Genomic DNA, 27,560 nt, shown 5'->3' on the forward strand with positions numbered 1-27,560 from the left:
AGCTGTGGCTGCCCCATCCCTGGAGGTGCCCAAGGCCAGGCTGGATGGGGCTTTGAGCAGCCTGGTCTAGTGGGAGGTGTCCCTGCCCAGGGCAGGGGGTTGGAACTAATGCTCTTTAAGGTCCCTTCCAACCCGAACCGTTCCATGACCCCGAAGCGAAGGGACGAGCGACCGTCCCGGCCCCGGCCGCGCTCCCCGCTCGCGCCGGACACCCGCGGCCGCTCACCAGGTGCGGCGGCACGTGGCGCGGGGCGGGGCTAGCGCCGGCCCCGCCCACCGGCGCTCCGTCGCGGCCCCGCCCCGCCGTGCCGTGCCGGCAGTCTCCTGTCAGGCAGCCCCCGCCGTGCCCGCTCCGCTCCCCGGCTCCCGCCGCTATGTACCTCTGCAGGGCCGCCTCGCAGGCGCTGGCCTCTCGCCTCAGCCGGGCTCCCTCTGCTGCGAGCCGCCTCAAGCAGCGCGGTAGGCGGGGGGCCGCCGGGGAGCCCGGACCGGGGCTGGCTTAGAGGTCAAGGGGACAGCGGCGGGGGAGGGGGGGGTGACGGACACGGGGAGGCGCGGGGCGGGACGGGGCGCGGAGGGGGACGGGGCCGGGGACGCTCGAAGGTCGGGCGGGGGCGGCGGGCGCGCGGCGCGGCCGTTGGCGCAGCCGTTGGCGCGGTCCGTTACGGCGCTGGGTCGCGGCTCCCCGCTGTGTGAGGGGGAGGGAAGCCGGGTCCGGCTGCTCGGTCATCCCCGGCGGGGAGCCCCTGCCCTTGGGAGAAGCGGCGGTGCCCTCCCCTCCCGCTCCCTGGAAGCAGCCTCGGTGGCGGGCAGGTGTAACCCCCCCTCTCACAGCGAGGGCGCCGCCGTTATCTTCACTTCCACCCCCCAAGAAAAGAAAAATAAAGGGGTTTAACGCCCCCCCCCCCCCCCCCTTAGGCGGATGTTGGGAGCAGTGGTTCCCTCAGCGTTAGCAGGGAGGGAGGGACGGTGAATCAGCCCGGTGTGTTGCAGCCATGGCTTTTGGCGCATCAGGAATTGTGTAACCAGTAGCAAAAAAAAAAAAAAAAAAAAAATCATCTCCTGGCCGTGTTGGATGGCTGCGGGCTCACTGAGCCTGGGAGAAGAAGGCATTCCTGAGAAACTGCTGCAGAACCTGTATGTCAGTGTAAGAAGATCCTACCAAAGAGGAGTCTGAAAAGCGTGTCATGAGGCAGATGATGCTAAACATAATCTGGCACGCGATGGCAATATTTGGAGATTGAGACTATTTTTGCAGCTACCGATTGCAATGCTCGGAGCCATTTTATATTTAGTGAGCACCCTTTCAATGAGGCGTTTCTCGTCTGTGCTACTCAGCTGGGACGAAGTCACGAAATTCAGCTGAAAGCTTTGTTGATGAACAGAATTTGGTGTGTTTTTCATGGGTCTCTTCTGAGATGTACGGAAGAATCCAGGGCTATAGCAAGCATCAAAACTACAGAAGCAGTGAACAAGCATACATGACTGACGCTGCTGTTATAGTGAACATATTATCAATCGGGGATAAAAATTGTGTAACCCTGCCTGCCTGCCTTGTTGGCCAATACTTTAGGTTATGGGCATGTATCTAAATCTCAGCAGTCCATTTGAGAATGAAAGAATGCGAATTCAAAGGACAAGGCTTTTTGTTAAAGTGCTCTGTTTTTAAACTGAAGAGGATTTGTTACCTCTGACTGCAGCAAGACTGAATAAGGACAGATTAATTCTCCTACATCCCTTAGGCAGGAACATTTTTGCAGTCCTTTTCCTTTTTTTTTTTTTTTTTTTTTTTTTTCTACATTCCTTGGGCAATTCCTTAGTCTATATAGACTGCATCCAGTACTTGGAAGCTGATAGGCAGACAGTGTAGTTCATAGTTCACAGAAACTCTTACAGTCTTAGGAAGAGCTCAGCCTCGTTTAGTTAAGCACTATGCCCTGTATTACTCAGTAGTACTAAACATCGCTATGTCGTACATACCTCTCCATTTTGGTGCAGCTCTTTAAATCGTCCTATGCAATGTTCAGATTCCGTCATTCTATTGTGATCTTATTTTAGCAGCACTTTACATCCATTTCAATAACGGTTTTTATAGCACCTCTTCGCCAGATGTCATCTGGGAGTGTTCCTGGCTCTTCTGGAGAGACCATGATTTACTATCTGCTTGCTGGTGTTGCTGCTTTTGGTGGTTTATTTTATGTAAGTGTTTGGGAATGGAGTTGTTTGTGCATTCTGAGTTGGCATGGTATAAGGTGTGTTCTGGGTTAAAGAATGTGGTCAAGACACAAACCCTCAATAGAATGTGGGTGTCGTACCACATAGTTAAATACAGTCTAACTTAAAAATCAGTTTAAGACAACTAGCGAAACTGAATGCCTGTTGCTTACTTGTTTTACTTTTAATTTTGATATCTAGTGCTGTTATCATTTTTAGTGGAAAACATATTTAAAAGTATGTGAAATGAGTGTGTCCAAAGATGATGTAAGGCATCTGCCTCTAACCCCTTGGCTTTTCTTGTCAACCACAACCATTAAGAATATGTCAAAGTGGGCAAGACAGATGTGAAGTAAGTTGTCTGGAGCCACAAAGGGAATATTATGAACCTCATTAATTGGGGAAAAGATGGGAATATTAATTACTCAGAAAAAGCATGTTAAAATTTTGTAAACATCTACTTCTGTCAAGTTCTTCAGTAATCATTCTCTTCCCTGCATCTAAATATATCAGACTCTGTGCTTCACATCCCTAAAGCCTCCATTTCATAGCTTCCTTACACCCCCCCACACACCCCCGATTTGAGATAGTTTGAGGACATGTATCAGAGAGGTACATTTCCCTCTCCCACAAAATAATTTTCTTGAATGGTAAGTAGCTTCTATATGTTCAAAATGGTGAAATTGTGTGATTGCATATCTGGAGGAATAACAAATGCTCTTGCTGTCACCTTTTTACTATAGTTATTTTTTAAATTGTCTTTTAAAATACTGTGTTCAATTCCTGAAGCACTTTGAAAGCTGCATGGTGTTTGCTTTCTAACAACGGAGAAATATGAAATGTATAAATATGTTAGTATAGCAAAATAGATAGTATTTTTTTTAACCTTGCTTAGCATAATTTGATGTGCCTTTTAAGATGCGCTTAAAAACCCTTCTCTCCCTCTCCCGTCTCTTTGTTTGGTAACTTTGTAGGGATGTAGCAATAAGTTTAGGTATAATTTCCTTTCAGGCCTACAGAGTAGTCAGTTCATCCCGCAGCAAGTATATTGAACATATGAATATTCTTCATGAGAGAGCTGAGGGGCGGAAAAACAAATCTTGGTCAAGCAGGGGTGAGTTGAGCTCTTCTCTCTTGTTCCCTGGGTACATAAGGGTCTGGAACAGATTTCTAGATTGTCTAATCAGGCCTTAACCCTGTCCAAGTCTGTGAGTGGGAGTAAAGACAAAGGTGGTTATGCAGTGTTCTGTTACAAAGCTATTTCTGCACGAATCTGGGCAATGGACTTAATGTTTAGGCGGTGAATCTGGCCTGTGATCAATCTGCAGGAGTCTCTTTGGATGGAAAGAGTTGATGTGTGAACCATTAATTGTATATTGGGTATTTGCATTTGATTTACCGGAAGCTTAATGAAACTTGACTAAATGCATAATGCTGTCAAAATCAGTTTTGGTTTTTTGTTTGGTGGGGGGGAAGGAGTTAATACCGTTTTCTCAGCCAACAGTTTGGCTCCAGGCCACACGCCACCAGGAACACAGTTCAATAGGAAAAAACTATGTTTTTTAAAAATATTGTAAATTGGACCCATTTCTTGTTCCACAACTTTGATTTTGTCCTTTTGAATTTAGGATTAAATGAAAAGCAGACACCACCTAAATGCATAGCAAATCCTCACTTAGCTCTTCATGCTTAAATAATTAGTTCATGTTAGTTCAAATACTTGTAATGGAATGTTGTCTCTGTCTACATCAATTAGTGTTACAGCAGCATTAATATAAAAGATAGAACTTTGGCAAGCATGGCCTTGCTAGGAAAAGCAATTAGAAAAAATTACTTCCTAAGGATCTTTATGTTTTTATTTAGTTGTTATTTAAAAAATAAATTAATTAATGAAGCCATAGCACTTGAAGTTCGTTCTTATTTTTTCCTGATGCTGACATCTGGAGAACTGATTTAATATATTTGCATGCACACAAAGAATAGATTTGAATAAGTATGCTGAGTTTAAATTTTGTTTTCAATGTGAGAACATGCTTTGAATTGTCTGCCTTTAAAATTATTTCTTTTGAAGTTGTTAGTCTTGAAGTTATGCAGCACATCCTTCGGTTTAAGAACTTAAAAAGTACGCATTTTAAGATTTTAAATGGCAAAACACCTTAATTTCCTTTCTCTTAAGCAGCTGGAAGCAATACAGTTTTTAAACTTAGTTCCTTAAATGATGAGAACTTGGCCACAATTTTAGTGCAATTCTCCCTTGTCCCTAAGATTAAAAAACTAACCAGGGCCAAAGTAGGTGTTTTCTCCTAGTGACCTAGTCGCCTGGTGTTCAGGGAAGAAATGGGGGTTACGCTCATTACATTCTGACTAACATAGTCAGAAGAACATGGGAGATGTGAAAGCATTAAGCGAACCTTCTGGGGCATGCAAAATGATGCCAGTATATTACCTCTTCTCTCTTAAGGTTCACTTCTGCAAGGTACTGAGTTTTGACAAGCCCAAAATGTTTGAGTGGGATACCCACAGAGTCAGTGGTGCTGTTCACCACACTGAAGGCTATACCTGTGTTGCCCGAGACTGGGGTAAGAGTACTCAGTGCTCTGTAACTTACTAAATTCTGACTTTGGGTACTCTCCGGACATCCCATAATCCGATGCCTTGCACGGCTTCATAACTTACATAAACATCACAGCCAATGGCAGATGGTTATTACCTCCCTTATTATCGATGCTAAGAAGTCCGAAACATTTCTAAGGCCATACAGTGAACACAGTTGAAACTTATTTCCTGCATTATTTTCAATATTGGACTTCTGAAAAAATGCTCAACTCAGTTTTTAATTGGACTTCTGAGTAGCTAATTTCAATTCACAATACAGAACTACTGTTGAATCAGCTCTTTTTAAAATCCTCCTTCATTCCCAACTGTATCCTCCCAAAAGAGGTTTCTGTCCTTACTTTTCCTATGGAATCCTCTGTGTGCTTTCTCAAAAGAATTAACGGCTTTCCTTCTCCCCTTTTTTCCCTGTTCCCCGCATAGTCGTATTTTTGTGTGTATCTTGTCACAGAGTGTTACCATAGTATTGCTTTTCCCAGAAGTGCTGCTGCAACTTCTTTTCCTTCGCATTCTTTAGATTTGGTTAGTCCTTACGCTTTTTCACAGTCAGCATTGCTGATAAGAGCGATTAAAAAAAATCTGTTCTCAAAGTAAGCTAATACCTTTTAGGGTCATATAAAATCAAGTCTATTAGCTTACTTTATAAATAAGTAATAAAACAGTGCTGGTAACAATATGAAGTGGTGGATAGAAAAGCAGCATGTCAAACAGCACATTCATGCCGTATTTGCTACGTGTCTTACGGTAAGAGAAGAAATTTCTAGCTGGAAGGACTTAATACTAGGGAGCCGCTGAGCAGAGAGAGATTCTCCTGATCCAGATTCTTTTTGTGGCTTCTCATCCTGAGGAAAATTTTCCCCTTGTTTCCAAACTCAAAATGTCTATTATAAAGAAATGCATGTAGCAAACCATGCTGTCAAAACAAAAGAAACAATCAAATGCTATTCTAGGCTTGTTTGTTTCTTAGAGGGTTGAAATGATACTTAGTGGTATTTTAGTTAATGATATCAGACATTTAAAAAAGGTCTAATAGCAAATTTTCTGTAGCTTTTCTTAACCAAAAGCTACTCTAAAATTCAGGGAGGGGTTTAAAAAAAGCCCCTGACAGAAGCCTGAGTCAAAGTAGCAGTAGGAAATCTGGGACGTCATTTGAACTGTAAAATGATGTTTGCCTTGAAGAACATTCTACTTGCTTATTCAGCAAATACTGAGTTTTGTCTTCCATTTGCATGTATCTCCTTTAAACTTGTTCCTGATTTCCTACTTTTTTAGCAATGACTTTTCTTTTTAACTTGATGCAAGCTGATTCAATCTTTCTAATCTATACTCTGCTTTTACACTTTCCAGCCTAAAATACAAGGGAAATCTCTTTCCAAACCCGAGGAAGTTAAATACAAACAAAGGACAGTCGTTCACCATTGCGTACCTTGCAGCCTACCTTGGGATGACTTTATGCCTTCTATTGTAAAACTCCATACTTGTGAGACTTTAAAAGAACTACCTATGTTTGCAAGGCCAAACCATATTGAGCTTATTACTGAATCTGCTTTGTGGAAGGCAGTTCTGAGTTTGAGAAGCTGGCTGTTCTGAATGAATGCACTCTATATTTGACTGTCCAATAAAGTGTTCTGAATGCTGAGCTTGGCTATTAGTCTGTTCTTTGTGTAATCAATTTAGTTGTTTTTTTTAAATATATCATTCTCTTAAAGGGACATGATCAGGTTGCGTAACACAAAGCTTTGATTTTTACTAAGCAATGAATAGACTTGTGTTTAAACCTGAACACAAAAAGATAGGCTTGCACTAGCATAAGAAAGCCAAGAATTAAAATGAAGCTGTTTAGTTTTTAAACAGATACAAAAGAATAAAATAAATCCTGACTATGTCTCTTTAAGCTTTCCTCTCCTTTCTATTCTCACTTAGTTTGTACTGTATTACAAGTTTTATTTCCAGTTCTATTTTTTCACGTGGTGAGTTGGTTCTGGTGGTAAACTTACAACGAAAACTTGGTATATAACTTTCTTTTGTTAACTTGATCCTAGTGCATGTTTGCATGGTGATTGCATCTTTGTTGCTTTGTGCTGTTAGTTTTTAATGACTTTCTCAGCTGAGTTTGGAGTAATGCATGATTGGGAAACACTGGTTTTTTTCATATTCTAAGGAGTCTGACCTACAGCAGCGTAGACAAGTCTTTTAAAGACAGCTGGGACTTGTAAAAGGAAAATATTCAGTCCTAAGTGGTCATATTTCCTGTAAAACGAATGCTGGCCACTTAAAATTACCAAGTTATTTTCTTATTTACACCTGGTTTCAGTAAGGGTCCCCTGTTTTATTCTGCCTTACAGACCTTATCTTTCTTACTTGAGTGCTACGGCTCTTGCAGCGGTCACAGTGCATTCAGTATAGCTTTAAATAAAGCAGGGTGACTCGGGACAGCAGAGTACCTGTGGCAGCGTAGACCTAAGAGATGGCACAAAACCCATCTGGAAACTAATCACTTGTTGGGCTTGGCATTGTCGTAGCTGTCACCCACCAAGTTAGCCACCTTGAAAATACCCCTGCGCAAACTGAATGCACATCTTGGCTTGCAGTACTTCTAAGCTGTGAGCTTGATGGATGATAAACTCCGTAAGAGCTTCTAAGTATGGTAGCAAATGCCTTGTTCCCAGTGCGGTAATTCCACTGCTGCGTGCGAACTGGACGAGACTCCAGCTCCCCGTGACACCCGTGAGTGCGTTATCACTGGCCCTTTCAGCAGAGCAGGTTTGGAGCAATGCTTCGTGGGGTCCTTTTTTATCCTTCCCTGCACTCCGACCTTTTGCAGTCACTTGCTTTAAGCCACAGTTTCTTTTCTTATTACACTGAAGCAGTTACAAAACTCGGTAATCAAGAATATGGTTTCCTCATCTTGTAAACATCTTTTTTGGTGCCACATTAGACAATATGGGGGGATTAATTATTGATTTATTGACATTGTTTGTAAATTCTGATCTGAAAGTTTAGTTTGATATTTTAAATTTAGAAGAGGATGATGGTTAAAAGTAGTTGGTGAATTTGTATTGCATGCATGCACTTTACTTTCTTTATTGTATTAAATAAATCCTTAAAAGGTGATGAAGAAGAGACAGCTGAAGTCCCTGAAGCAGAGACAGCCACGGAAGAGGCTGATGTAGCAGCTGCGGCTGGACCTACAGCACAGGATGAGAGTGCTGGGGTGTCCCCAGAAACTGGAGGGGAGACCGACTTACCGGCTCCAGATGCACCCCCTGCTGTGGAGGAAGCACAGCAGGAAGCTGATGCTAATTTGGAAGTTGCTGCAAATTCAGAAGCTGCTGCAGTGCAAGGTTAACTTATGAATGCGGTTTTTGTGTGTGTGTGTGTTGTGGGTTCTTAAAACTCTGCCTCTTACTACAGAACAAACATCAGTATTCCTGATGGATTTTGTCCTGCAGTGAAAACTGATCCAGGTGTTACCTTGACATATCATGAGCATAAGGTAATTAAGTTTATTAAATCAGTGTCTCTTGAAGCATGCTGCCTGTGGCACCAGTTACTGTCTAAAACCAGTAGAATGAAAAGTTTATTTTACTACCCCGTTCTATTTTTCCTTCTGTAAGATCTTCTATTAAGGTGAGCATGTAATGTGATCGGTTAAACAGTTGTTTCAGTGACCTGGTTCTTAAGGATTTGTTAACGAATCTAAACGCTATTTCAGTGGCCTTTCCCAAGATACTCACACTAAATAATTACAGCTGTTCTGTCAATGCAACTTCAACGGAATCCTGCATAGCAACCAAAATGTTGTCATGATCCCAGTGTTAAGGACATACTAGGCTCAAAATTTCAAAATTCAATAAAATGTCAAATTGGTATTAAACACTTAAATCAATTAGTAGCTACGTATTCAGTATTTTGAACTATCAGGGTGTTTGGAATATTTTGGTTTACTGTCTGTTTAAAAAAAATCACAATAATACAAATGCAAACTGATCCATAAATTGCACAAAATATGGGATTATAATTTAATGTGATTTTTTAGCAATTTTTTCTTTTTTTTTTTTTATTCACTGTTAACCTGTGAGGATAGAGCAATGGCTTATCCTCATACCTCTTGGTTTGTTCAGCTAAAGTGGGAAGGGACACACATAAAGCAATTGCAATTTCTCCGTTGATAGGAAAGTAGAAAACATTGGCCTCGTGTCTTCAGTTAAACAAACAAACAAACCAACCCACAAAAAACTTGCCAGCCTATCATGAAAGAGAAACTTCACTCTAATCCTTGGTTTGGAAGGGAAGATGTCAGTGTGGCTGTAGCAAGTATGAAAACCACTGAAGCCGTTTTCAGCTTGAAATCTTTACTGCACACCTATGTTTGACTTCCTTTGAGAAAACAAACATCTACTTGAGAGGATATCTCTAAAACATAGGTCAAACTGGGATTAGAAGTGTTTTGATTGCTAGTCCATGGGAGGTTATCATAGTACCTTGAAAGGTATTGGCAGATTCCGGAATTATTTTTGCCTTTTTCCTTGGTGACTCCAGTGAGGAATGATGCATCTTAATTGCCTTTTTAACAAATGAACTTGAGAAATGGGGCAGCGCTTCAAATAGCTGACTTTTGCGAAAGGTCTAGGTGTGAATGGGATTTTAAATCATGTGTGAATAGCTCCCACGCTTGTTTGCAAAACAATCTGTTACAAATAACATTTTAAAACAATACTTGGTCCAACATGCTAAAGGTAATATAGCTAATATAAAGGAGAAGTAAGTATATTTGTAATGACTATTACTGTTTACATATAAAAAATATTTCTAAGGTATTAGTTAAAACACACATAAAATATTTATAAGGTAGTAGTTAAAAGAGTTAAAAGTAGAGCCTTCAAAATGTCCATTTCTATGTAATATTTAGACGATTTCATTTGGAAGGGAGGTAGTCTGTTATACGTTAAAGTTATTGAATTAGAGATGTTAAGAGATACAGGGTGTTTTAAAATGTCCTGCAGTGTTTAGCTCTGTTGCTCTACAGAGCAATTCCAAAATTTCCCTTTAAGGAGTGGACACTTGCTTGTATGTAGAAGTGGTTGAATATTCCTTTCACAATGCTTATCTAGAAATACTTGGTAATTGTTGGATAGGGTAGGATCTTCCGTATGTAAAATACTCCTGCTGCTCTATTGAAGAGGAAGCAGCCAGGATCTTCCCTGAGAGGTGTTGTGCATCAGTGGATTAAGTCTGAGAATATAATTCTAGACACGACGACTTCATGTAGTTAGTGGTTACTATTTTGTAAGATGAAATAATGTCTTGTAACTGTTAGTTACTTCTGGTGTTGACTGAAAATGGATGTGCTAATTAGAAATTGATTTCTTAGATCTATTTTCTCTGGCAACTTACTTCCTGAAGAAAGTCAGGAGGTCATCCTGGGAGTCAAAGGGAGGTCATCCTCCCTCTCTACTTTGCCTTGGTGAGGCCGCACCTGGAGTACTGTGTCCAGTTCTGGGCTCCCCGGTTCAAGAAGGACAGGGAACTGCTGGAGAGGGTGCAGCAGAGAGCTACCGAGATGATTAGGGGACTGGAACACCTCTCTCATGAAGAAAGGCTGAGGGATTTGGGTCTCTTCAGTCTGGAAAAAGACAGCTGAGGGGGGATCTTATCAACACTTATAAATACTTAAAGGGTGGGTGTCAGGAGGATGGGGCCAGGCTCTTTTCAGTGGTGCCCAGGGACAGGACAAGAGGTAATGGGCACAAACTTGAGCATAGGAAGTTCCACCTAAACATGAGGAGGAACTTCTTTACTTTGAGGGTGGCAGAGCCCTGGCACAGGCTGCCCCGAGAGGTGGTGGAGTCTCCAACTCTGGAGACATTCAAAACCCTCCTGGACGCGTTCCTGTGCAACCTGCTCTAGGGGACCCTGCTCTGGCAGGGGGGTTGGACTAGAGGGTCTCCAGAGGTCCCTTCTAACCCTATGATTCTATGGAAACAGCATTAGAACAGCACTTCTGTAACGTTGATATTTATAAGGGATTCTAAGCATTGTTTCAGGTGTCCTCTGTCGAATCTTGCTGCAGGGATTATTCTTTGCTGTGGGGTAAAGCTGGTGGGAGCAAACCTGTGGGATAGAAAATTGTTGAGAAACTTCTGCATGTTGTTTCAGCCCTCTTCCTTCCAACCTCTAATCAAGATATCGCATATTATCTGAAGCATTTCATATCAGGCAGCAGAAGCTGTACTTCCCCTCAGTAATTACTGGTGTCTAGAGCCAGGGAGCGTTCTCCCTGCTGTGGCGTTGCCTGATCTCTTTGGTGTTTCTGGGATGTTGAAACTTGCTTCTGAGAGCAGTTATCTCATGCCAGTGGTCAGCAATGGAGACTGTTGTAAATAACTGTTCGTAACAGGTGTGTCTCAGTCAAGGGTGAACCCTACGGATCTCCTAAGCAGTTCACATGAGGTTACCCCATGGGGGCTGTGTCCCGCTGTGACTGCCCTGTAACCGGAGTCCTGCCCGGGGAGGCTGCAGAGGCTCCTGCTGCCAGGTCACCTTAGCGCTTGGCTGCTCCTCTCCTCCAGGTCCCATCTGCGGCACAACAGCACGACTGCTGAAGTGGTTCTTCCCTCGCATCTCCGAGGAATTGACGGGGGCCTCTGGCCCTTGATCATGTCAAGGGTTTAACAAGCAGCACGTGGTCTCGCACGCACAAGCTTAAACCAGTACCCCTTTCCTTCAAGCTAGGCAAAAGCTGGTTTCCACTGGCGTAATACTTGAAATATAAGCTGATGGCATTTTGATTCAAAAGTTCGCTGCTCTCTATGAACCACTCTGTTCAGTGCGTACCTGCAGTCAACAGCTATTTGTGTTTTTTTAAAAAGTAATTTTATAATTAAAATCCCTTTCAATTTTGTATTTAACCATTCTCGTCATCTGTGTTCTCTCTGTTTAGAGGGGAAAAAAGTGTATCTACATTTTTACTGAGGTAGAGAATTATTTTTCTTTCAGAACTGCCAAGGGAAATGCAGGCTTACTTTGAAAAAGAACACTTATTCAAATAACTTTTGTTAGTTTTGTTGGTAGCTTGATGTTACTTCTGCAGATGAAGGTGCAAGTATTATTATTGTTACCTCTGCTTTTTCAAATGCAATTGTTTCTTTTAATCTATAAGGCTTTCTGTAATATGTTTGGAAGTGAAAGGTGCTAATGGATGTTTGTTTCCAGCTCCAGTATATGTACATATGTATATAGATAACACAAATGTGTGATTCTACATGGATGTGCAAAGAAACCCCAAAACCAAACCAAAACACCCCCACACCCTTGGAGGTAGGTACTTAATTAGGGTAATTTTCAATTTTCAAAAGTTAATTACAGTTGTAACTGGCTGGAATTTTCTCCTTGCCTCAACTTAAGCAATTTATAACCCATTACTGGTATCTGGAATTCTGTAAAATACTGGTGCCAAAAAAAATGTTCTGTGGATGTAACTCTTTTCCCAAGGTTTTAGCTTCCTCTGAGTTCTAGTTTTCTGTACCTTTTTATTACATGAACTGTTGCACTGTCACTCTTGGTTACTGCCTGATGCTGCTAAGTTTCCTGCTGTTCTCCTTCTACTGTACTCTGTCTGGGGACCATAAATTAAGATCGATTAGTCTTCAGATAGAACAAATGCTGTAAAATGCACAGACTGGCAAGCTGCTGTTTGGATTAGGCAGTGTGGTTGCATCTGTGATTTTTAGTTTTTGGATTGCCGCTAGAAACTTTTCTCCAAATCTAGTATTGAGGCTTGATGTTTAGGCGTTATCAACTGGAATAGCAAAACCAATTAGCCCAAAACTGTGCTTTCTTGGACTCTTGAGTTCTGTAGCATAAGTTCTCTTCTAATTTTGTAAGTATTGAAGGACACGGTCTCTTCTCTGTTATTTCAAACACCATTTGAGTGAGTAATGAGGTTTGGGGAGGATTAACGTGTGAATGTGCCAGAGTTCTCCATGCTAAGCTCCGAATGGCATTACAATGCCAGTTGTCTGCAGCCTAGAGAAACAAATACAGGCTGCGCTGGGCAGGACTTTTGCTGACCCGATCACACAGTGATGCCAACTGGACAAAAACACCCAACGTGGTCAGTGTACATTGTTTTTGCTTGGTAAGTTACCAAACTCTGGGTGCGTATTCAAATGCTCTGGCACTGGGAATATTTTGAAGATTGCCGAAAAGTCCTCAAAGTCATTTGCAATTGCTCATACTTGGAGGCTTTCAGAATGACATTGCTCGGCAGAACAAACACATCCTTCTAGGCCTTTGTTTGTGTGAGATGGAGGAAGGCGGAAAAGCTGCGCGACCTACAGCTCTTTGCAGCCTTAGGTGCTGGGGTAAGACGCAGCGTGGATAGGGCTGGACAGACCTCATCCCTTATGATTATACCACTTGTTTGCACTTGGACCTTGTGAAAATAATTACACTTTTTTTTTTTTTTTACTCTTCTCAACCTCGCTTGAATAGATCAGAAACATCTCAGATTATTCTGAATCTCCTCTTAGAGGATTTTTTTCTCTTCATTGATTGTGGTAGACCAAGCTGGCTAAATTAGGCTCTAGAAAGTTGAATTATGTGAATATTATCCTCCTGGGGAAGTATCCGTATCTGTGGAACTTCTGTTGGGTATTTCTGCTTCGCATTTATCATTTTCTGTCTGTCCCTTGAGCTGCTGCGTTTGTCTTTCATCTCTCTGCCATACACTGACCACTAGTCTCTTCTCTCTTCCTCCTGTTTTTCTTCCATAAAACAGACCTTATAGATGAGTCATCGTAGCATAACTGGAAAATCTCTGTAGGAAGAATGTGAACAATATTTAGAAAAGACTTTTGTAAAACTTGTGAGCATCTGAAGACGCAAGTTGGTAGATGGAGAGACTGTTTGGTTTTGAACACCCTAGCTGAAAAGAGAATTTTACAGTATTCACGGGGCTGGGGGGCGGGGGGGGAAGATTCCAGTAAAATGGAAAAAAACCCTAGAACGTCCTAGTTAAGAGTGCAAACAAGTAAGTGGGGGAGAACTACATGAAATAACTGTCTTCCTATTTGTCTATTGTAGAAGAAGGGGACAAGTAGCTTTTAAAAAAAAAATTAAAGCTGGTAAAAGGACATGAAGTGAATAATGCCTAAATGATTGTGACTATTGAGGAGAAAATGGACTTACTGCTTTCTGCTAATAAAATATTTATACCTCATTGTCAAGACTTAAAAAGAATCCTAAAATAACTTTATTTCTTTAAATTGGAAGGCAAGAACTCACTTTGGTCAACAAAAACTGTTCGCATTTACTTTACCTTAAGTAACATTACCTGTGTTACTTGAAAAATTTCTCTAAATACAGCATGCAAAGGAATACTTTAGAGAAAATGGCAAGAGGGACTCCTTTCTGTTCTCCTGCAGTGGCGGTTCAAACCAGAATGGTAACGATGGGGATTTTTATATTAATTTTTGGGTAGTGTTTCTCATTGCAGAGAGAAACATCCTTTTCACAAAACAACACCCTGAACTTTGGTTGCTCCTTTGAAAACAATGTAAGTGGGTAAAACTTGGTGCATTACTTTGTATGAAGAGTATTGAAGAAAATGCCTGACCTTTTAATTAAAAGGTTTTTTACAACTCCTGAAAGATTTCATACATCAAATTATTAGTGCATTTTCATATATGCTGTGTATGTTAACTAGTTTTTGTTGTGATCCATTCCAGTCAGTGGCTAGATGTTTAAAACAACCGACCAAACACAACGGGAATTGCTTCTCATTGCTACAAATCCTTGGTACAGAATAAAAACTGATACGCTGGAAATTATATGAGGTATTATAAACTCTTCCAGGTTAATGTGGTATGCAGTGTTATGCTTTTATTCTGACCATTACAGGCATCTCTAGATTTTATTTTTTTTTTCATCATCCATTGTAGAATAAGCTCTCTTGAAGCGAGTCTTCTGGTCATTAGTATGAACTAGCGAGGCTTTTCTTAGGAACTAGTGACCTACCTTAGGCACAAACAACCTGTGAAATGTTTGGTTGAAAGAAGTTGTGTCTTTTCTTGCTGTATGGAGTGAAGAAAAAACTTTTTTTCTTAAAAATGTGCTTCATAATGTCATGGTTTAGGCTCTCAGCTGGACCTCATGGATTTTTCTCTGGATTACAAAAAGAAAAAGTCATATTTTTATAGTGGCAGGATTATTAGAAATCTCAGCCTTCCTTTGTTCATCGGTTTCTCAAAGACTCTGGGGCTCTGGTTCAGGTTTAACTTACGGAATAGCTGAAATGCCAAAGGGAGAAACATCCCAAGGCCCGTGGGCTCTGGTGAGGTATTGCCAGGTAGGAAAGCTGAGCCTGCCTTCGTGCCGCCTCCAAACAACTGGGTGGCCGGGCCAGGGCAGTTCCACAAACAACTTCTTGAGAGCAATGTGGGCTTTGGCAATCACCAGCCACTAGTTCCCGTCCTGTGCGTTGAAGGAACTGATAGGACTGAAAAATAATTGGTGATTTTCTCAATAATTATCAGTTCCCTGATTTGTTTTAGCATGTAGAGCCGAGAGGTTTATTTTTCCCTGTCTGAAGCTGAAGTGCTGAATTCAGTGTCGGAGAGAGGTGTTGGTCTGTGGTTAAGCATCCAGTAGATTCTTTTCCTTTTAAAACCCAATGTTTAAGCATTAAGTGTTCTTCCTTTCTGAAGAAATGGATAACTTGCTCTAGCTGGTTATGATTTTAAATGGTCACTGAATAAAATGCCAGTGAGCAGAGGCAGAGCATTTCAAGTAGTCCTGAGGGATGTTCCTGGTGCTTGGGATGTTCCTGGTGGGTATCTCTGCAAGCCCTCTGTGCTGAGTTCCCTGTGTTTTCCTGGCCAATGAAGCCTGAAGCACCTGCTCACTTTACAGGGGCACATGCACAGTTTTGCCGGTTTTGCCCCAAGTTGACTCGGTGATGGTTACTTCCCCCTCTCTCTGTTGCTGATGTGGATGATGGGGGAGTTGAGCCCCTGTAAGCGGAGGGAGGAGGTGCTGAACCCAAGTCAGCCATACCTGGGGTGGCAGGTGGCTTCTGAGGAAAGGAAGGAAGGGGACCTTAGCTGTCACCGCCACCTCAGGATTTAGATCAGAAGCCATTGTTTGAACGAACTTGTTTTCTGTTTTCCTTAAAGCTGACGACGGAACCAAAATATGTTAAGTTGGTCTTAAAGGCAATCACAGTTTCTTACTGCTACTGCTGTGTTCTCCCCTGGATTAGATCTGAGGGAGCCAGGTATCCCCACCTGTTGTGCTCTATTTTACAGTCTTTCTCAAATATATTCTTGAATTATTTTCCAAACGTGGCAGAATTTGACTTTTATTTAAAAGTGAATTCTGTTATGAAAAGGAAAGGGAATTTTTTGCTCTGCCTGCCCTAACGTTTCAGGGGACATCCTGAGACCCTCGGTGGACCTTACCGAGAAGAAGCTTTATTTAAACAAAAGCATCACATTCCAGTGTGAGTAGTTCTCTGAAAGACTCTAAATGAAATACTGTTTCAGTTTTCAGAATGAAATTTGACTTCCCCACCCCCCCCCGGCTTTGGAATTAGTATGTGACATTGGTTATGTTATAGACAGCTTGAAATATCAAAGCCTTGTTTTGTACCCCAGCTTTGGTTTGTGTGCTCCAGGCAGATTCCATTTGTATTATGCTGGCTAACTTGTATTATTTTAGCTTTATAAAGCCAAATTCTTCTGCAAATAATATTTTTTAAAGTAATTGAACCTGACGTTCTGTATTACAGATACCAGCCTCATCTTGACTGCTTAAAAAAAAGTAATTCGTGGTATGAAGGGTACTGCTTTAAGTGAAATGCTTCGCTCAGAAAAGTGTATTTTAAGATAATCTTTAAAAATTGCAGGAAACCAGTGCCTGTTCAGATTTTTTTTTTTGTGGCTGTTTCTAGCTGGAAATACCACTTTTTAAAATGAATCAAAGGATTAGGATTAGAATAAAAATACGATAGTTTTAAATATATTAGTAGGGAAATACAAAAGTGGGGGGAAAAAACCAGGCTGTGCTCCTGAGAAGGCTGTGGTTATCTCGGATAATTTTGTTATGAAACTTCCATCCTAGGGGGGTAAAAATCCCCACCTCTCCTGAGCAAGGAAAAAAATTGAATATGGCTTTAATTTTAAAATCTGGAACAACTGTCTTCTCCATATGTATTGTAAATAAGGAAAACATACTTACAAAGCCACTCAAAAATACAAGGTAAAAGCTTAAACTCCAGTAAGACTTAAAAATACAATATACAAGTTAGTTTAATTCTGCCTACGGGGTGTTTGTGTCAGTCGTCTATAAATTGGTATCAATAGGTACTAAAAATAATAAAGTTTCAACACAAAAGCACTCTCAACAAGGACAGCATTTGCAGCAGCTCTGAGCTGACTGGACAGAAGTGGTAAAACTTTTGCCGTAGGAGTGAAGTTCTGAATTCCAAGAGTGCCCTCATGCTTTTTTAAAAATTTGTACTTTTCCTTCTTTTAGTGCTGCTCTGTGAGAGACAGCTTCCTCTATCTTGTGAAAGAAATATATCTTTCTCTTAACATGTGAAAATAAAGTGCTTTACCTGGAGAGACGTGAAGCAGTTCTTCCCTTTCTAGAAGAATTCTTTTTCTATATGTAAAATAAATTTAATTTAGTTTGTTTTCTTAACAATTAGTCGCCAGCCAGCTGCTACTTCAGTGAAAGCGTGAAGACCTGACCCTCACATTAACATGGTTGATTTTTTTTGGTTTTTTTGAAGGGCTGCTCTAAGCTTTAAAGCAGCAGTTTAAATTAGCCTTGAAAAAACTTCAGTGTCGGAACAAAGGGAAGGTGTACCTTGGTCCCAGAGCAGTCCAAGCTTGCTTGGGTGGAGGAGCAGAACTTCTCACTCTCGACTCGTCTGCTTGCTTCTCTTGGCAACACTGACATGACTGCAGCCGTGTAGAATAAGTAAATAAGTCAAATATTTGTTTCTTTTTCTCCTTGATCTCATACATCCTACTGCTTTCTTTGGGAATTGCGGTCGATGAAAGCTGACGTATGAAGTGATACATAGGTGTTGGACAATTGGTAGTGCGCTTTGTTAGCTTTCACACACATGAAACTTCACCACACACGTGTGGTATGAAACACAGCTTGGAAAACCCAGCTTTGTGAACACTGAACGCTAAAGCCTGACGACGCATACCCTGTAGGAATGCTATCAGAAACAAAAAATCTACAAAAATTCTTGCAAGAACCAAGTTCTTGGCATATTTCAGATTCCTCTTATTGCCGTTAGTGCCAACCCAGTTTGCGCCATACCTCCCTTTCACCTGCCTGCTTCAAGGTCACCCTACAGCGTATTGCTTCCCAGGTGGCAGGACGTGACTGCCCGCGTGAGCCCGTTTAATTTCAGACTAGAGCTTTGTGTCCCAGACAAAAATCCAGGCTGATTCTGCAGAACAGCTCCCCCGGGAAAGCGGGAAAGCTTCTTTGAAATGGTTTGAAAAGCTTTTGGGGAAAGGGGGAAAAGGCCATGGAAGCTGTAGGGTTTGAGTTCTGGAAATCAATCACCATCCGGGGAGTTTTGTGTTGGGTGTTTTTATTATTAGCAGGAGAAAGTTAATATGCGTGTGGGTTTTTTTTTTCTTTTTTATTATTAGCTGGAGCAAAGACGAGTCAGTCACACAGGGCGTGCCACTCCCTGCCTGTGCTTCTCTGTTCTGCCGGGGGAATGCTGAGCTCGCTAAAATTCAGACAATTCAATTGACGATCATGAGGATGCAGAAGCACCCTGGATTTGTTTTCGGTTCTGCTGTGAGTGCACAGACATGTGGAGTCCTGCGCTCGCAGTGCTGCAACTTTAGCACTTGCAAGAGTAAAAATTGTGTCTTTAAAGACTGCAGGAATAACTACTTTATACTGGAAGCAGCTTTCTTTTTTTCACTGAAATGATAGTTTCCTAAAAAATTATATTTCTAGGTGGAACTAGATGTTGGATATTGTGCTAATAAGCTACTGGAGCTTCCTAATGCTGCTGCCTTATTTTAAAAAAAACAAAACAAAACAAAAACCTAATTTCCTTTTGTCTGTAAAATCAATTTCCTTTTCTGTATTTACTCAACTCAAACCAGATGTGTTTTCGTAACATAAATGGTTTGGTATTGTGTGTGGTGCATAAGTAATGTGCTGCTGGTGCTTGCCCAGTCGTGTTCTGTTCCTGCCTGTGCGATTTGGAAGGACGTATTTCTTCTCAAACTGGTTAACTCGTAAAGCAGAGGAGCTAACGAGCACTTGAGAGTGCCTCTAGCTACCCTGGGAAGAAGCAGGTGGTATTTTTGTTAGGGTCCGGTGTTACGGGTAATGCCGAGTTCTGTACTGATGGTTGTGTAGTGGAAATACGTCAAGGGCTCTGACTAGCCTGAGCACGACTGTCCTCAAAATCCTCCGTATGTTAAAATCCCTTTGAATGCTTTCAGAACAGCTGTTGATGCAATACGCAAAGCCTAACCGCTTGCCTACGCTTAGTAGAGGTGATTAGTTCGATTTCTCTGAGGCTTGAAGTTCTTATTATATAGTATTTTTTGCTGAAATCACAAGAAAATTGAGCTCCTAATTTAGATCGGTAAGTGCAATAGTATATACAAATGCCTAGCAAAATTGAAGAAAACTGTACCGGCTGATATTGGCGCTTTGCTACTTATCTCAGGGGAAAACTTAAAATTGACAAATGCCTGGTGAAAAAGCATAAGAAAAATAAATACCCGTTTTTCAGAAAAAAAATCTAATATTATATGCAAAGGCCGAGACCAATTTGACTGGAATGCTGCAAGTAGGTGTTTTCTTAAAGATGTTAAGGAGCTGTAGTGGTATTGTGTAACATCAATAACAAAGCAGCCGGGCACTCGGCCGAAAGCATAATACTAACAGCACTTAGACACCACGTGCCTTCATTGCAGAGGAGCAGTTGCACAATGCAGGTTATTTTGTTCACTTAAAGCCTGTAGAAATTGTAAGAAAACTGGCATAAATAGACAAAATGTCTCATAGTGATCGCTGCACGAGGAAATACGGGGACTGCAGAATTTCAAACTGATCGTTATTCAGAAAACAACACAGAACTAGTTAAGATGCCGTAACTTGATTCTGGAAAAATAAAGAAGCTTAAATTTAGTAGTATTTGAATTAAAAGAAGTTAGAAATTATTTCAATTACATCTATTAATTGCTGTAGAGTTTCACGACAGCGTTGTTAACGACTTTGCGATAAGTGAACAGACAGAAAAGTAAAATCCTTCTTCCAAGGATTATGGAAAATGAGTCGTCATTGTACCAGGCATGGATTAAAATCTCTTTTGTGAAATCGGGTGCTACTGCAGGATTTTACATGGAACAACTGCGAGAGATTAAACTGGTCTGAAAAAATGTGAAATGCACGCAGATTAAAAAAAAAAAAAAAAAGGCGAGGAGTAGGGGGGAAGTAGCACTGAGATGAAATTTAACATCCAGGGAAACTGAAAGGATAAGGATACACTGCTTTGTGCTACCAGCTGATCAGTAGAGAGGTGGCGAGGGAGCGGGGCGGTTTGCCTGGTGTTCCCGCAGGGAAGGGGCCATGGCAGCCCCCATTCTGAAAGACGCGGGGGCACTCGTTCTCGGTTTGCCAGGTCACCGTTCACCTGGTGCTGCCCTGGCATCGCAGCGATTCCTCGGGACAGAGGAAAACGTGTTGACCTCGTGAGTGGGATACAGAGCCTGTGTTCCAAGACCGAGCTGTGTACAAACCACCAAAAAATTCACCGAGATTTGTTTCGGTTTGTCAGATTAATGCTTAAAATAGCCTTTGTGGTTATAGACTGGTTCTTATTTTCATGGTGGTCAAAGCACCAGAAGACAGATAGCTTGCTGGAGTTACAGTCGGCCCAAGAAATGATGCCAAAATGACGTTCATGGGCCAGTCTGGATCCCTGCTGGAGATAATGCCTTAAGGCATGGATAATGACCTAGTACAAGCTGCCACCTCTGGCGCTGCTGTGAGCAAGCGCGCTTGGACCCCCAGCTACTGCCAGCTTGCTCTTCTCGCAACGAGCACTTCCGCTGTGGCGCCAGGAAGGTGGCTCCTACAACACTGCAGCCACGAATGCTCAAGGAACGGATGCGAAAGCCACTTGGATTTCTAAAAAAAGAAAGTACCGGCTGGAGTTTTCTGCGGACCAAGGACAATTACTCATATCTACAGACACAGGTTTTCAAAAATGTCACAACAAGGCCCTCTGTATTTTAGGGAGTGACGGTTCTGCAGAGACCTGGATGGACGCATCAGGAGGAATCCATGTTTTGTTGCAGTAGGCTGCCTTTCTGATAGCCAGAAAGAATACTTCAGACCAGAGAAATCGTTCAGTACACGTCATATAAGCGTTAATGTTTGTTTTCAAGGCAGGTATTCCTGTAGGTGACAAATAAACACAATTCCATTCAAAGGAAATGAGGTTTTATGAAAAAGCAGAAAGTCCATGTTGTTCCCTCCACTGGCTTCCTGATTTACTCTTCTTGGTGCAAAAGAAATTAAAAGACTGAAACATCACAAGAAATAAACAAAAATTAGCAAGATGAAATGCTGTAAGCCAGAGAGCAGGTTTTTGGTAATATAAACTAAATGTTTGGTGTTACAAACTCAAGACCAGCAGCTTGTTACCATAGCAAATACGTTGCATTACATCAAGTAATAGTAGCTATAAAATATCAAATGTTCTGAATTTCAAATGTACTGGTTTTATTGCGTAGCTGTTCCTGATAAAGGCAAAGGTAGCAGTTCCTGATTTTTTTTTTTTTTGTTGCTTCTTCAAAATTCAGTCAGCGTTCTGCAAAATAAAGTGAAATAGTTGATGTTTAGAATACGTTGTATTTAAATAGCTGCAAGCTGATATTTGGGAAAAGGCATGGGGTGCTAGCTCTACAGAACGATTTACAGCTTGTATTGAACGTCTAATGAAGCTGTTTAGTTAGCTGTATTTAATATACATGTACCTTAGTATAGGACACAATTTGTAAGAACGAAGCCCCTGCAAACCTTATCCTGCCGAGCAGTTAAGGTGTGTGATGATGGAGACCTCCAACAGGAAGGTTAGAAGAATATGGTAAGAGAGAATTTACTCAAGTAAAAGTTAACGTGTAACTGCTGGGTGAGGTCTTCAGTCTCCCTGCAGAGTGTATCTGTGTATTGACATATTACCTATTACAGACTTTCTGTACAGATAGTTTGCTTTTTCCTTAAGGAGTATGGAAAAACGGCTAGTTGGCAATCATGCTACCCTGGAATCGCACGCTGAACCTTCAGCCTGAAGTTAGGACATCTCTGCATTAAAATTACCCATGATGTCTTTGCAAGGTTATGTGGAGTGTATGTGTAATGTCCTATGGTGTTGATCAGACTAGGATTATTTCCATGGAAACTTTACCATTAGTATCTTGCACATCATTAACAGAAATCAGAAAATAAAATGAGGGTATCTGCAAAAGAATATACATGTTAGAGACTTCTAGCTTACCTTTGTCTAAGTGCATGAAAATAGCTTATGTTTATAGTTTTCTGCCCCAGGGTTGGGAACAGACTTTCCCTGGAATTCCACTTTTGCAAACTCTTATTTGCATGATAAAATGTAATCATCCGATAGGTCCTGTTGCCTCCAGTTACTTCAAACACGTGGGCTAGGCAGGTACCTCATGCGTTGTGGGCCTTGACTGCTCCCCCTCATTTGTGCCAGTGAATGGAAAGACAAGAAAATTATCTCTCTAATTTGATTCATAGAAGCTGTGAGTGAAGTCTTGGATGTTGCAGCTTCTTCTGCCCATGAGGAAAACTTAGACAGTGTCAAGGAAGGAGAAGCCTCGGCAGCTCCAGAGATTTCTGACACATCCTTGAAGAGCCAGGATGTTGATGCTGAGGAGTCGGGACAAACTTCAGAAGGTGCACGAGTGCAGCTGGGTCTGAAATGTTTTGTCTCCCAAAAGCACTAGCGGCTGTTTGCATGGAACTGACTGCCAGAGCATGCAGAACTCGAGTGATGCAATGTGGCTGCTGGCGATGACTGTGTTTGGCGTCATAGTGTTAGCAGAAAATTTAATTTTGAAATTATATGCTGTATAGTGGAAATAGGCAGGGGTGTTTTAAGCTCGGTGCCCTGCTAAGTGGCTAGATGTGAAGTTCATTAAGAACAAGAAATTCTCCCTTGTGCTTCATATGATGTAACACGCTTTTTTAACATCTGACTTAATTTGGAAGATAGAATTCCCTTAAATCACGTTGCTGTGAAGGAAAATAGACAACGTGATATTTATAAACCTTACAATGTTTCAGTTAAATGATCTTATATTGCTATTGCAGAGGAATTATATAATTGAATGCGAAGAAAAAGGTGTGTTAAAATCATCACTGTGGAGATTTTCAAAGGAGTTTAGAAGTTTGGCCTCTAAACTCTTTTACAATTAGAATTAAAAAGCTGAAAGGAAAAATGTCTGTATACCTAATACGACTTTGTAAATTGTATCCCTTTGGTCCAAAGCATCCTTTGGACTAAAGGAAACAACTTACTTGACTATTTGTTGTTGAATAAGTTCTTTCCAAAGTTTCTCACTGGTGTTTTGCCTCCATTTGCAGTTTCTGCGGAGGAGAAGACACCTGAAGAAGTTGCCAAGGAACCCTAAAGGTACACAGTACAATTGCACGCGTGGTTTCCTGCTGTTCCCCTTTCTTCTTTTCTCAGTTAGGGGCAACTGCAGCATGGGGTCGGTCTGCGCAGGTACTCTCATGGTGAATTTGGATTTCTGCTCCCAATGACTACACTGCAAAAAAGAACTTAACTGAAGTATTTCTTATTGTTTGGGAACCGTTGTTGGCATCTTTTAGAGGCTAGTGAGCAAAATTTTTCTATGTCAATTATTATGCTAGGTATTTATTTATAGCTTTATCTTAGTCCTAGGCAAGCTGGATAAAGGCCCCAGAGCTGTAACATTCTTCTAAGCAAAAAGTGTTCTTCGGACATTGATTTAAATTATATAGATACTGGACTTCTGGATTATTGCCCTTTACAAGTGAACTCTTCTCTTGTTATCCTCAGAGTAAACACAGTGAAGTTGTAACCCTCTGGACTGTGTTTTTTAAAGACATTTTTTCACAATTAGTCTCCCTGCACTTTCAGTTTGTGCTAATGAAAATATTGAATAGAATATTCTTACTATTTTGCTAGTATCGTGCTCAGTTGCCTTTATTACTTTATAGAACACAAAACTTTGTCCACAATGTTCTTATTACACCTGAGGATACCACATCAGAAAAATAAGTTACCAAGAAATTGTCTCCACTTTGGGACACATAAATGCAGCAATACAGAGAAAGCAATAGAGTTAGGAATCTTTTTTTTTTTTTTTCCTGTAAGCATCTTGCAGCCTGAAAAATTATTGCATTGTTATTTGAGATTTTGATTTAGATAACAAATACCCAATATAGTCAATTCAGTTGATGAAGGCAGAGTCGGTAACTGAAAGGGGTGGGAGTGGGAGGAAAGGCAACTGTAGGAAGCACCTTTGATGGAAAGAATTGGAAATAGATGAATCTGCTACCAGAATACAGGTCCACTGAATTCTGCTTCAACCGCTTGAGGTCTTTTTGGGGGAAAAAAAAATAAAAAAATTACTTCTTATTACTTCACAAGGTTACAAAAAGAGTCTCTTACTGAGTTCCAGTTTGATCTTGGTGGGGGAAAAAATGTTTATAAAACATTTTACTACTCAGTGCTGGAAGATTGCTGGCTGACTTTTTCTAATGTACAAGTCAAAAGCCACCATGCATTCCCAGTCAGGAAAGAATTTATTTAGTTAGTGTATGTTTTGATCATAAGGACTTTAGCATATGGACCTTAACTTTGAGTTTGCATTAAAACACGGTATAGTTTTTAAGCAATTCAAAGGAAAAAAAAAATCAAAAGAATATTGATGTGAGAATTAAATCAGCATCCAGTTAACTTTTTAAAAAGATACTGATTATTTGGTGAAGGGATAGAAGTAGTAGTAATGGATGAAGTCCTCAGATGAAGCCTTGAATAGATGCTGAGAGCATGCCTGAATAAGAAAATACTATTGTTCCCCTTTCTTTTCAGAGTATAGCCGTTCTACTGTGTGTGGCCGTTGGCCCCAAATCCACACAGCTATGAAGCTACTTATATCAGTAATCTCAGCAAACACAATTGGTTTACCTTGTGCTTAAAGTTAAGCAAGTAACTATTTGTAGAAATAGGGCTTAGTGGAATGTGTCCAGCATGCAGGGGAATTCATTTGTACCTGAGCAACGCGGCTTAAGATGATGGGTTCCTTGAAATTGGGCTTTGTTGGTGGTAGCAGAACAAGTTTTCAGAAGCCATCAGATAAGCATGATTTACGCAGCAGTGGTATTTATATGCTGTAATTCACTTAACTGATAACCTGCAGTCAAATCTACAGTGTGCTTTGAATGTTTGCAAAGAAAAAGACCTGATGAATCAAGTCTGTTGCTAAACATCTTTTATTGTTGCTTCCTCTCAACCAGATTCTTTTTTCTTTTTCCCAGTAAGCAGCACTGAAGCCTTTGAAAAGTTTAATGGAAATATTCGTGGCAATCAACCATCTGATTCCTGTGTGAAACCTCATAATCTTCCTTGGAGACATAAAAGAAATTGTGCAGTTTGTCACACCACACACTGCTCCTTAGGACCAGTATTCATTGCTGCAGCAGACAACCTAATACGATTTAAGTTGGTTAGAGAGACGCTTCTGTGATTAACATCTCTGCTTTAAAAAGTAGCATCCAGTAATAACTGTCAAAGCACGACCCAGCATGTAATAAATACATGTGCTAAGAGAAGCGGTAGACTTAACTGAAACCACGTCAAGTGAACTCATTCTAGGTCTTTGTTGTCTCGTTATGTACATCGGTTTCTTACTTTTGGTCCAAACTGTGGTGCATCATTATACCATTGTAACAGTCCATGCTAAAATGTAAGGAAAAGGTTTTAACTAAGTTAAAAACTTATACAAATGACCTGTTAGTGTTTTTAAATCGGGTCACAGGGAAAATAACAACCTTGTTTGCTCCTGAGTTTGGATTTGCAATTGTAAGCATAGGACATTTGTCTGTACAAGATCTAATTTTTCCCCTCCATAAACATTTTTGATGCTATCCTTCCTTGCACAATAATATCCAGAAGTAAGTATTTTTAAGGCTCCTGCTTTGAGAACAAAACCTGTTTGCAAGTAGTAGCAATAGGTACTTTATAGCATGAAAATCAAAGTAGCACCGCTTGAAGTTATCATCATTGATGGAAGTGGTGGCTCCTACCTTGGAGGTGCTGGGCCCTATTCCTACCAAACCTTATTCATCTTGCTGTAGTCTTTCTGTGTTGTTCTGTCTTAGCAGTGACATGCAGCGGTGGCATGACAACACGGAGCTTTGAGAGAACACTCCTGTACAAATCACAAGCTATTTAGGCTATGGTAAAGCTGCTCTCCGACCGCTCACAGATGGCCAGCAAAATCCTGTGGAAGGCTATGCCACAGGTGTTCAAATGGACAAGGATTCTTAGGGACTAATAAAGAACAGAATAGCTAAATAATCTTCTCTTTTTAGTATTGCTTTAATAATGAAAAAATCTGTAATGAATAATGAGTTTGTATCACGCTGTACTCCTAACCCTCCATTGTGCTGCTATGTGCATGTGTGTGCACCTACTACAGAATTCTTACTGAGACATATTACAGCCATGACAGAATGGTGATAATTCTAAACCGGGGCCAAATAAGGTGAATTATACACAATTTATACAGAAAGTGTGAATTATAAGGTGCATCTGACTGCTTACTCTTCAAGCAGAACTTTGGAAAAATGCTGAAAGGGAAATCACAGCATTATGACATTCCTACCCGTGGCACAAAGCAACACATGCTCCTTTCCCCATCGGAAGGCAAATTGTAACAGCATTCCAACAAAAATGCAGCCTATTGCCCCCATACCTGCTTAGGAATAACTGGAATAATGCAGAGGCAAAATCAGGCTCCTGAGCTTCAAGAAGCCATACCACAGCCTTCTGCTTAACGGATAAAGCCACCGTGACGAAAAGCAATTTTTGTAGACAAAGCTACTGGAATAAAAGTCTTAGACTGATATTTTTGGATGAGAGTCTATCTTTATTTATCTGGTAGATTAAACATCCTATGATGGATGCATATTCTTAAATGTTCCACTTCATCATTTTCACTTATTCCCAGTAAAATAAACTGTTTCTAATTTCTGCAGCTGGCAGTAGGGTTTCTGAAATTGTAGGCTTTGCTGAATGTCACTTTTTCTTTGGAACTGCTCTGGTACATGGCAAAATATATTAGCCCTTGGGAAGAGATGCCTGAAGAATTGAAACACAACCTATGACGTGCTTTCCAAAGATTTTAATCTTTTTGATTTCAAAAAATCTAAGAGTCCCAGGATAGCCTGTACGTATGCTTCATGTCAGAGATCCCCCCCCCCTTTTTTTTAATTATAAAAAGGACACTACTCTTGAGAACAAAACTCTACCTGTGATGACATGCAGCACAGCATGGTCTGCTTCAGCCCTTGATTATCCTAGATTAACAACAGAGATATTTTGCAATTCACAGATGGCTGCTCTTCAAAATAAATAGTCAATAACCGTG

The 27,560-nt window shown here is 41.0% G+C and overlaps 1 protein-coding gene across 1 annotated transcript; it reads left to right on the top strand.

Annotated features, from left to right (window-relative positions):
- The first annotated feature begins 268 nt into the window (after window positions 1–268).
- On the top strand, window positions 269–27,560 carry MGARP (mitochondria localized glutamic acid rich protein). Its single transcript, XM_063335656.1, has 8 exons — window positions 269–459; window positions 2,096–2,199; window positions 3,226–3,328; window positions 5,795–5,797; window positions 7,938–8,171; window positions 22,654–22,812; window positions 23,503–23,551; window positions 25,447–27,560. The coding sequence occupies exons 1-7, from the start codon at window positions 375–377 to the stop codon at window positions 23,547–23,549; spliced, it is 735 nt and encodes a 244-aa protein (XP_063191726.1). The 5' UTR covers window positions 269–374; the 3' UTR covers window positions 23,550–23,551; window positions 25,447–27,560.

This window comes from Chroicocephalus ridibundus, chromosome 5 (assembly GCF_963924245.1).
Source record: "Chroicocephalus ridibundus chromosome 5, bChrRid1.1, whole genome shotgun sequence".
Classification (NCBI taxonomy): Eukaryota; Metazoa; Chordata; class Aves; order Charadriiformes; family Laridae; genus Chroicocephalus; species Chroicocephalus ridibundus.

Excerpts from the sequence above, each read along its gene's own strand:
- MGARP (XM_063335656.1), top strand. The coding sequence starts at position 375 with ATGTACCTCTGCAGGGCCGCCTCGCAGGCGCTGGCCTCTCGCCTCAGC. Across the intron at positions 460-2,095 it reads GAGCCGCCTCAAGCAGCGCG|CACCTCTTCGCCAGATGTCA; the intron begins GTAGGCGGGGGG and ends CGGTTTTTATAG. Across the intron at positions 8,172-22,653 it reads AGAAGCTGCTGCAGTGCAAG|AAGCTGTGAGTGAAGTCTTG; the intron begins GTTAACTTATGA and ends TTTGATTCATAG.